At 32.2% G+C, this 11,202-nt stretch overlaps 1 protein-coding gene across 1 annotated transcript in view; it reads right to left on the reverse strand.

The window, feature by feature from the left end:
- Positions 1-5,196: 5,196 nt before the first annotated feature.
- The window catches only part of LOTGIDRAFT_153678 (hypothetical protein), a gene marked incomplete at both ends in the record, with an annotated part of 18,504 nt that continues 12,498 nt past the window's right edge, over positions 5,197-11,202 (reverse strand). Inside the window, 9 exons of the mRNA XM_009059699.1 lie at positions 5,197-5,394; positions 5,806-5,952; positions 6,392-6,595; positions 6,917-7,114; positions 7,811-7,967; positions 8,281-8,421; positions 8,817-8,917; positions 9,492-9,562; positions 10,027-10,159. Of these exons, the coding sequence (XP_009057947.1) occupies positions 5,197-5,394; positions 5,806-5,952; positions 6,392-6,595; positions 6,917-7,114; positions 7,811-7,967; positions 8,281-8,421; positions 8,817-8,917; positions 9,492-9,562; positions 10,027-10,159 (1,350 nt within the window). The remainder of the gene's footprint in view (positions 5,395-5,805; positions 5,953-6,391; positions 6,596-6,916; positions 7,115-7,810; positions 7,968-8,280; positions 8,422-8,816; positions 8,918-9,491; positions 9,563-10,026; positions 10,160-11,202) is intronic.

Consider the following 11,202-nt stretch of genomic DNA (forward strand, 5'->3'; position numbering starts at 1 on the left):
GCAGAATGGCAAGTATCTTAAAGTGTTAATGTTCCACATCTGATCTGGTAAAAGCCAGTGTTAAGAGTATATATTATGTAATTATGTGGTTGAAAGGGTTGAAGATAAATTGTTTTCATTTATTTCCAGTTTTCACTCACTGCCACAACTGCATTGTGTCAAAGATATAGAGAAACACATTTGCTGTAGACATTGCTACAGTTCTATTCCTAATTGACTTGCTCAGTTATTCCTAATTAATATAAATTTCAGTATTTATTCATTGCCTTTAGGTTAAGCTAAATTTATTTTAAGAGACAGTATCCTGCTTTTTGCAATAAATTAGTGGTATTTGTCAATGACAGAACACTTTAAAACAGTGTTCCCCCTTTTAATTTGCATTAATTATGGTCATTTTTCTATTTTTTTGTATCTGTAAATATAATTTGTTATTTTTATAATTTTCTACTTTTGCTTCTTGAGAAAAATGTTGTATTTTATTTTCTTTGTGAATTTATTTTAAAGTGAGGTATAAAAATATCTTAATGTAAGCAAAAGTTATCTTAACTTTATTTGTTAGGTTTTATTTGTGTTGAAATACCAATGGCAAAATATAATTACTATATGATGGCTATAAGAATACAGAAAAGATGTTTTGTCCATTCTAATTTAATCCTTTGACGACTAAGTGTAATTCAAATAAAAAATCATATTTGTTCTGAAATCCACGAGTTATAAAAGCTGAAGCGTAATGTGACTAAACTTGATAATTTAGAGCTCCTCAAATGTTCAAAGGGTTCCAAGTTTGAAGTTTGTTAATTTGGTCTTAAAAGCTTCATATGATGGGACATTTCAGAAGGTGTACTTCAAGATTGCAAACAAAATTCTGTATTTTTAATTAATTTTTTTTTTTTTTTTTTTGAGATTATACTATGTTATAATTATTCTGTCTGTCTAAAATGGCTATTTGTTCTATATATAATGCTTCAATTTGTATTTATTTAATCTATTTATTTAAAAAGTGCTTTTCTATGAAAGTATATTTTGATAAGTTGCTTTGAATTTGTATTTCAATCACAACAATATGACTTAAAGTTGATAATACAAACAAATTCCTATTCCTTAAAAAAAGCTGCTCTTTTAAATGTTTTACTATCTGGATACAACCCTACAATAATTCTTATTGAAGAATATTTGTTTTCATATCATCTGCATATCAGTTTGTTTCATTATAAAAAATCATGTTCATTTTGTTCATGATCAACCTAAAAGTGTGTTCAGAATTATTTCCTACTTTAATACAGTGTGCCATTTCATTACAATTATTAGTACAAAATCTTGTAATAAAATATTCTTTCAAATATAGTTGATTATTAAACTTAACATGGTGTGTGCTCTTGACATTCTGTTCTTCAAAATGATACCATTACAGAGTTGGTGGATCATTTAGTTGTTTAACCAAGACCCCATCCTGCTTTACAGAAGACTCAAAATAGGGGGTTACAATCACAACTGCTTTACAGAAGACTCAAAATAGGAGGCTAATATCATAACTGCTTTACAGAAGACTCAAAATAGGAGGCTAATATCATAACTGCTTTACAGAAGACTCAAAAGGAGGAGTTAACAATCATAACTGCTTTACAAAAGAAGGGGTTACGATCAAAACTGCTTAACCAAAGGAGGGGTTAACAATCATAACTGCTTTACAAAAGAAGAGGTTACGATCAAAACTGCTTAACCAAAGGAGGGGTTAACAATCATAACTGCTTTACAAAAGAAGGGGTTACGATCAAAACTGCTTAACCAAAGGAGGGGTTAACAATCATAACTGCTTTACAAAAGAAGGGGTTACGATCAAAACTGCTTAACCAAAGGAGGGGTTACAATCATAACTGCTCTACAGATGTATATTTATTTTGTTTTGCTGACACAAACAATTATATCATAAAAAAACAAAATCGACATGTATATAAATATAAGCCTTACATATATTATTCCAGATGTAAAAAAAATATAAAAATTTGAAAAATCGTCTTTGGCAAAAACTTATCCCTAAATAAAAATCTGACTGTTGACATGCTAATAATATGCAGTGGAAACACCTTAAACCTCTATTTTCAGTTATACCATTCCAGTTTTCCATGCCTTCTCTTCTGAAGTTCCTGATATTCTAATGAAATAGAGCCCTATATGGTATTTGCTTCTTAACAGTGACATATAAACATCAAAATCAAGTCGAACTAAACAGACTCGAAGAAACCCTTGGAAAAACCCTAGGATACTGCATGTATTTTATAAATCAATTTAGACATGAAATATGGTACAGGAAAAGGAATACAAATAAAAATCACAAGTGTTCTGAAATTCAAATGATCCATTTGGCTGCATTCAGTTATCACAGATAAAGCTAATCTAAGTATAATAAAAGGTAATAAGTACTCCTGTGGCACATGTAAATATATATTGTAGTCAGAGATGCAAGGAAACAAAGTATATAAACTAATGCTCAAAAGAAAGTACCCACCTATATAATTTACAGTACGATTAACAAAAATTAAAATAAAGTGATTAAACCACTGTAATACCTCTCACACACGGTCAACACAAAATTTCACATGAAAAAATGATGAAAAAAGTGAACGAATTACGCAAACGACGCTAAAAATAAAAAGCGATAAATTCTGATTTTGCACGAAATGCACGTGCATGATGAGGGTATAAATCAGTTTACTGGACAAGTTAGCAATAGAGGATAAAGAAAAACACAAAAAGTATGCCACGTTTGAGCCGGATTGAACGAGAAAGAGCTGTGGGAATGGCGCAACATGGAGCAAACATCACCTTGATCGCAAGAACCTTCGGCTGCTCCAGAAAAACTGTAACAAAATTGATGCAGCGTTTGAGGCAAACAGGCAGTACATCAGACAGGCCTAGGGGTGGTCGACCACGTGTCACAACGCCAGGTGAGGACCGCCACATCAGGACAATTCATCTGAGGAATCGTTTCGTTACTGCAACAGCAACGGCATCGGCGGCATTGGGGCATCGTATCAGTCGACACACAGTGTACCGGCGACTGAGGGAACGTGGTATCCGAGCACGTCGCCCCTACCGAGGAGTGCACATGACACTTCAACACCGACGTCGTCGATTGACATGGTCCAGGAGAGTTCGGCGATGGCAGATTCGTGATTGGCAACGTGTGATGTTCACGGACGAGAGTAGGTTTTGTCTTTACAAAAATTATGGTCGTGTTCGTGTTTACAGACGTATAGGTGAGCGTTTAAGACCAAATTGTGTTCAGGAAGTCAGAGCGTTTGGAGGCGGTAGTGTGATGGTGTCGGGAGGGATCTGCGATGATCGGAAAACACCACTTGTGACTATTCGTGGCAACCTTAATGCTCAAAGGTACAGAGACGAGATTTTGCGACCAGTTGTTCTACCATTTATCCGGCAACAACCCCGTGGCATTGTCTTTCAACATGATAATGCAAGGCCACATACAGCAAGATTGACAAATGACTTCTTCAAAACGCCAACGTCGTTGTTTTACCGTGGCCAGCTTGTTCTCCCGAAATGAATCCGATTGAACACCTATGGGATTACCTCGATCGGCAAATCCGAAATCGACCGACGCAACCTGTCACTGCTCAACAGCTGGAACAATGTCTCGTAGAAGAATGGCAAAGAATAACGCCTAACGTCATCCAACGTCTTACATCATCAATGCGTCGACGTGTTGTCGCCTGCATTGCTGCTAATGGGAGTCACACTTGCTATTAATTAATTAATTGATAAATAAATATTGATTATTTTTTAAAAGACAATTTGCCTTCTATATTTCTGTAAAAGTAAACCCGACCCCCCTTGTCTTTGTGTGCCGGTCGAACAGTAAACACGGCTGTCTGTTACTTAAATTTGTGTAAATTTGTTGTAGAAATGAATATTCTATTGGAATTACATAGTTGTTCATTTCTATCTGCTTTTGTTTTCTCCTAACAATTGGTCAAACCTAGTGGGTACTTTCTTTTGAGCATTAGTTTATAAATACTCCTGAATGTAATTTATTGTCCTGACTAAAAATGAAGTTTAAATTCGTGTAAATTGCTTAGTGGTGGAAACAGTGGCCAGATGCAGAACTTTGGAATATTTTTCAAAACTCTTTCAAATTACATAAAATACAGGATTTATGCCCATTATTTTCAAATATTTCCCCTCTGAGTACATGTATTTACAAATATTTCACCTAAGAGGGGCAATATTTGAAAATAGAGGGGATGAATCCTGTATTTTATATAACTTTAAACGTTTTTACAAAGAAAAAAATACATTGTAATTTTAGGCCTGTGGGCCGCCACTAATATTGTAGTGAAGTGGGCATCACAATTTCAACAAACAAATTTTAATAATTAATACTGTAAAAGCACATCTAATTTCAGTGATTGTCTAAACACAGGATGAAAATGCTAAAATCAAGTAATGCTCAAATATGAACTATAGTCCAAAATATTTTTTCTAAAAATCTATGTTATATATATAGATATGTATCTCATACATATCATAGAACTTTTTTATAATATTTTCACAAACATATGTATCATGTAAACAAAATTCACATACCATAATATGTTTCTCAGAACACATTACATTTCAAGCCAAAATATGTATTACAATTAATTATGTATCATGATACATATTTCATTATTCAGTATATCTAATCAAAAATATTTACAAATATATATGTAATATTACAAAGAGTAAATTCATATGATAGCACTATAAATTATTGTTAACATGCATGTTTCATGTATCTTAATATATGTATCACAACACATTTTTAACAAAAGTTGAATAACAAAAAGTATATCATGTATCATAATTTGTCTCATAATACATATCATATACTTGAAAAATATACATACCTCTGTATCAACTATGTATCATAATCAGACTATTCAATTCATTCTCCAAAATATATGACAAATAAAAAGTTATGTATATGTGTCTTAGAATGCATGTATCAAAACACATTTCATTTTTAACACAAGTTGTAGAACAAAAAGTAAGTCATGTCTCTCAGAATACATATTATAGCACTATTCAATGCATCAATATTTACCACTTATTGCCATATTTAAGGTGGGTAATTTTGAACGTGTCAAATACAGCAACACACACGTGTTTCTCCATAAAGTCTTATCACAATAAAAATTTTTATTTAAATTTTTGTCCTCTAACTAATTTAGCGTATGCACCATTGTTTTCTAGAAGTTGTTGATGTGTACCCTGTTCAGACACAATACCATTGTCAATAACATATATAATATCAGCATTTTGTATTGTAGACAATCTATGTGCGATAACTATACATGTTCTACCTTCTTGAGCATTATCTAAAGCTGTTTGCACAACCTACAATAATAAAGTATAATATTAAAAAAATGGTGGAAATTCAATATCATGAACAGTTAGCAAATGAAATTAGCGGATGATTTGGACATATTTATGCATTCATTAATCCATTCAATGGAAATTACAATAAAATCACATAACAGAGTAAATTTATTTCCAGATTAATATTTCTTTTAATTAACTATGCAGACTCTCCAAAATTAAAAATATTTGGGAATTGTTTTGGATTTTATTATGGTTTGCGAATTGTGAATGTATTTTTTGGGCAGACATCTTGAATAAACCTTGCTCTAAGATGTGAGACACAGCAATTTTCCACGATTACCATCTTAAAACACATTTATCATCACAATAGCTAGTAAAAAATAATAGTATACTTTTTGCCCGTCTCACTTTCTTCAATGTACCTACCTTTTCACTCTCTGTATCTAAGGCAGATGTAGCTTCATCTAAGAGGAGAATTCTGGGATTTCTAACTAAAGCTCTAGCAATAGCCACTCTTTGTTTTTGTCCTCCTGATAACTGAGCACCCTTCTCACCTACCATTGTATCATAACCCTACAAACAAAACAATGTACGTCACTATAGATTCAGAGTAATACATAACTACAAGTGTATCTATATAGTGCTATATGGGTACTTGAATGTATTTTGAATATACAATCCTCATGTATATGTATGTACAAATCATTAGAATACTGTACATATTTTAAGTGTGAGATAAGTCCATTTAAGAATGTACATGTACATGCACATGCAAATTATAATATATTCAAATGTAAAATGACTAGATGTCTGATTACACAGACTTCTAAACTGATATAGGAAGGAAATCATTCAGGACCAAAATAATACTCAGATGTCAGATATCACAGAATACACTGTATCTTAATGTGTGATTTAAGTATGTGTATATGACATCTGTCATAATGTACATATTGTATGTACATGCATATGTATATGTATAAGTGAATACATAATATGTTCAGAAACTCACCAATGGTAGACTATTAATAAAATCATGAGCATTAGCAGTCCTAGAAGCTTGTATAACTCTGTCCATTGGTATATCTTCTTCTAGACCATAACATATATTATCTTTTATACTACAGTCAAATAATATAGGTTCTTGACTAACAACACTTATAAATGATCTCAATGTAAGTAGATGCATAGTGTTAACTGGTATACCATCTATAGTCTGAAATGAGGGCATTATTATTGAAACATTCAATTGATTTCATGAAAGAAACACTATATTTGATTTGATAAGAACTTGGTTTTAAAAGAACCTGTATACCAGCTGATCTGTGGCATGATCTTTGTAAATGTTGACAAGATCAAAATCCACAACCAATATTTACGTAACCAAGTACATGGTGTCTAACACTTCAACTAAATTCTCCTTTCTCAAAATTCTTAGTTGGTGCTTTGATTTTCACTATTAAAAAAAGCAGCTAAAAAAAGCAGGTGATAATCTTATTTCTAAATCAAATAATGATATTGTAGGGCATGTACTTACTATTTCTCCATGTAAAGGATCGTAATATCTCTGTATAAGGGAGATAACTGTTGATTTCCCACAACCACTGACACCAACCAGTGCTGCTGTTTGGCCAGCTTCCACCTTTAAACTTAGCCCCTGTAATACTTTGACATCCGGTCGTAATGGATAGGTAAATTCTACATTACGTAATTCAATCTCTCCTTTCAAAGACACCTATAAAGATGGTTAATTTATGGAAATTGATAAAATTTAAAGATAGCTTGCCTACTGGCAGCTTTGATCTTAAACAAAAATATTTGGCAGTACAGTAACAATTACCAGTATGAAATATTCAGACATACACTTCTTCTGAACTTTTTGGGGCAATACTGTATAATATTACCAAGTTTCATCAAAATCTGTCAAGAATTGGGCCTTCTGGAGTGTTAACAAGCTAAACTTGAACGTGTTTTCAAGGACAAGGACAATGACTCATACTAATTTTCGATTTTTCTGATTTCCAATAGGGTTCATCTTTGGGTGATTACAAACAATCAGTGTCCTTGAAATCAGCCAAGAATTGTGCCTTCTAGAGTGTTTATGAGCAATTGTGGACGGAGGGAGGGACGGACAGACATACAGACTTCGTGATGACAATACACGCTCTACATTTCATGTGAGCATATTAAAAATGACTATAATAAGGATACAATATTGAAGTCTTTTGTGAGTTACACATGTACCCTCATCAAGTCCCATCAAGATAGGACGAGAAATATACATGTAGTCTGAAAAAAATTTACTTGTACTTAAAAGAGTTTTCATAGTGCATTAGAAAATATATTGATCATCAAGTTGTTGTTACAATCTGGACTAAGTTTTAAGATTTAACATCTTTAAGAAGATAAAAAAGACAAACTGATGACTTACAGGTCTCTGTCCTCTAGCACTAAATATATCTATACCAGGGAACGTAGCTAGAATCCTGAAGATGTATGCTGATGATAGCTTGGCTTTGGAATAATCTGGTAGGAAAGATGTTGCCTGCCCTACAGCTAACCCAGTAAAAGCTATAGCGAAGAATACCCTAAAATAGATTTACAAAATCAGTTGTATGTCATAAGTACACATTATCAAGGCCAATTTCTTGAAAGTGTTCCAATCATCAATCACCAAAATGGATTTTAAATTCAGTTGTATCAACCGATCAGACTATTTTGTTGTTTTGTTGTTAATTATTCACAGCTTAAAAGGTTTTTCTTTTATGTGGGTCAGCATTATATTAGGGATATACAGTATTCAAAATGAGACTTTCAGAATGAGTTATATACTGACGAGGGCCTGATTATTCAAACAAAACATGAGATGTTATCAATCAAGTAAAAAAGTAAATATTTTACCTAAATACTTTGTCAGGTTCCATATCATTTATAGCTACTAAATAGGCACCAAATCTAAAGGCACCAGCATACAGTAGAAATATCACTCCTTGAGAGAAACCATAAGCTATAGCATAGACAACAGCGTGTTTCATATTGGCCCTGAAATGTATTGAAATTTATAGATAGATATTCCTACTTGACATTGTATTTGAATCATTTGCATCCATTTAAATCTCGGTTCCATAGTTGTTTCATTATTCAGGGACAAGGCCAATAACTCTGTTTCTAATCATCAAACAGTCTCATTGTAGACTCTGTAGCTTAAATAGGGAATATGAATGTTTTGAAGACCAGAACAATGTATATACATCTATGTAGAGAGATGTTGGTGTAGAAAAATAAGGAGCAGGAATGGATTAAAAGTGTGCATTAAAATGGGTTTAAGATCTAAGACTGAGGATCTTATATGCTTGAATTCTACCAGGTGGTACCAGGTGGTACAAACTAGAACAAAAGTATCACAGAACTTATTTTAGAATTAAAGAGATACATACTGGAATGGTTTCAACAACATCTGAGCATATCTATCATAGAAATGTTTTTCTCTGGTCAGAGACTGAACAGTCCTAGCATTTTCTACAGCTTCACTTGATGTCTACAAAAACAATTCAACAATAGTAAATAGTTAGTTTTCTATACCTTGGCCTCATTTGGCACTTCTTTTTGTATCACAAATGTTTACAATTTAAGGGATTTGATTTGGTTGTATGTTATCTCACACAACTGACAGACGCCTAGACGGTTTATTCCCATATCGCCCCTTCCCATTACGCTCCCAATTTATTTCCATTTTGGCCTTCCCATTTCGCCACTTCCCATTGTGTCCCTTCCCGATTCACCCCTTTTTTATTTTGCCCTTTTCACATTAAGCCCCTTTTTCATTTCGCCCGTACCGTTCTGCCCCCTACCCATTTGGAGAGAATTGGGAAGAGGCAAAATAGGAAATTACACACAAAGCCATATTGTTTAAGTCTTTCTGTAGTGGGCTCTGATAAGCTGTATATGCTAGGTCATATCAAATTGCTTTATCTACTTCTGTGATACAAGAAAAGTGAAAAGTGACAATGATGTCAAGGTATTAGAAGATGTTCATTACATGGGATCTGGTTTCCTGTTAGGTTAAGTCACAATATGCTGAACTGTATTGTCAAGTCTTATATCAAACTTACTTTGCCAGCTTCTTCTAATAACTCAGCATCTTTTTTCTGTCCCCCCGATAAAGTTTTCATATGAAGAGCACCTGCAAGGAAAATGAGCCAATCATTCATTTTGAAATGCACACATTTTGGGGGATATTTATGGTATGATTGACAACAAACACTGGATCTTTTCAATTAAAAACATAAAGTGATCTTCAGTTGGAGTTCTGTGTTTCTTGCAATTGGAATAGTGCAAATCAATGCTATACATGTCCTTAATATACATATGTGAGTCGCTTGATTGGTGAACTCTGGAATCTACAGAATGTTCAATAAAACAACTTGGAACAGAGTTAAGAATGCATTCAAGGAGCCAAAAAAATTAGTAGGTGCAGACAGAATTTAGAATGGCGGAGTACGAAATTTATACAAAATTTCTAATGTGACGTACTACGTAGCCACTTTAATATTGTTCAATTGAGGGCAGAATCGGAAAAGACCGAACCAAGAAGTTAAGATAAAGGCTTTAGAATCATAAATTAGTTGTCAGTAAAAGGGATCTTACCTGCCAATGCCATGATAGGAACAGCAGCACAAATGACTAGAGCTAGTTTCCAACCATAGACAAAACCAATAGTTATTCCTGCTATTAAACTCACTGCAGATTGTAACATAATACCTATTCTTATACCAGTAGCCTATAAATATATTAACATAATACATATTATTATACCAGTAGCCTATAAATATAATAACATAATACCTATTCTTATACCAGTAGCCTATAAATATGCTAACATAATACCTATTATTATACCAGTAGCCAATAAATATAATAACATAATACCAATTATTATAGCAGTAGCCTATAAATATAATAACATAATACCAATTATTATATCAGTAGCCTATAAATATAATAACATAATACCTATTCTTATACCAGTAGCCTATAAATATAATAACATAATACCTATTCTTATACCAATAGCCTATAAATATAATAACATAATACCAATTATTATACCAGTAGCCTATAAATATAATAACATAATACCAATTCTTATACCAGTAGCCTATAAACATAATAACATAATACCAATTATTATACCAGTAGCCTATAAATATAATAACATAATACCAATTCTTATACCAGTAGCCTGTAAATATAATAACATAATACCAATTATTATAGCAGTAGCCTATAAATATAATAACATAATACCAATTATTATAGCAGTAGCCTATAAATATAATAACATAATACCTATTCTTATACCAGTAGCCTATAAATATAATAACATAATACCTATTCTTATACCAGTAGCCTATAAATATAATAACATAATACCAATTATTATACCAGTAGCCTATAAATATAATAACATAATACCTATTCTTATACCAGTAGCCTGTAAATATAATAACATAATACCTATTCTTATACCAGTAGCTTATAAATATAATAACATAATACCTATTCTTATACCAGTAGCCTATAAATATAACAACATAATACCTATTCTAAAACAATAGCCTATAAATATAATAACATAATACCTATTCTTATACCAGTAGCCTATAAATATAATAACATAATACCTATTCTAAAACAATAGCCTATAAATATAATAACATAATACATATTCTTATACCAGTAGCCTATAAATATAATAACATAATACCAATTCTTATACCAGTAGCCTATAAATATAATAACATAATACCTATTATTATACCA

Source organism: Lottia gigantea, assembly GCF_000327385.1.
Source record: "Lottia gigantea unplaced genomic scaffold LOTGIsca_4, whole genome shotgun sequence".
Classification (NCBI taxonomy): Eukaryota; Metazoa; Mollusca; class Gastropoda; family Lottiidae; genus Lottia; species Lottia gigantea.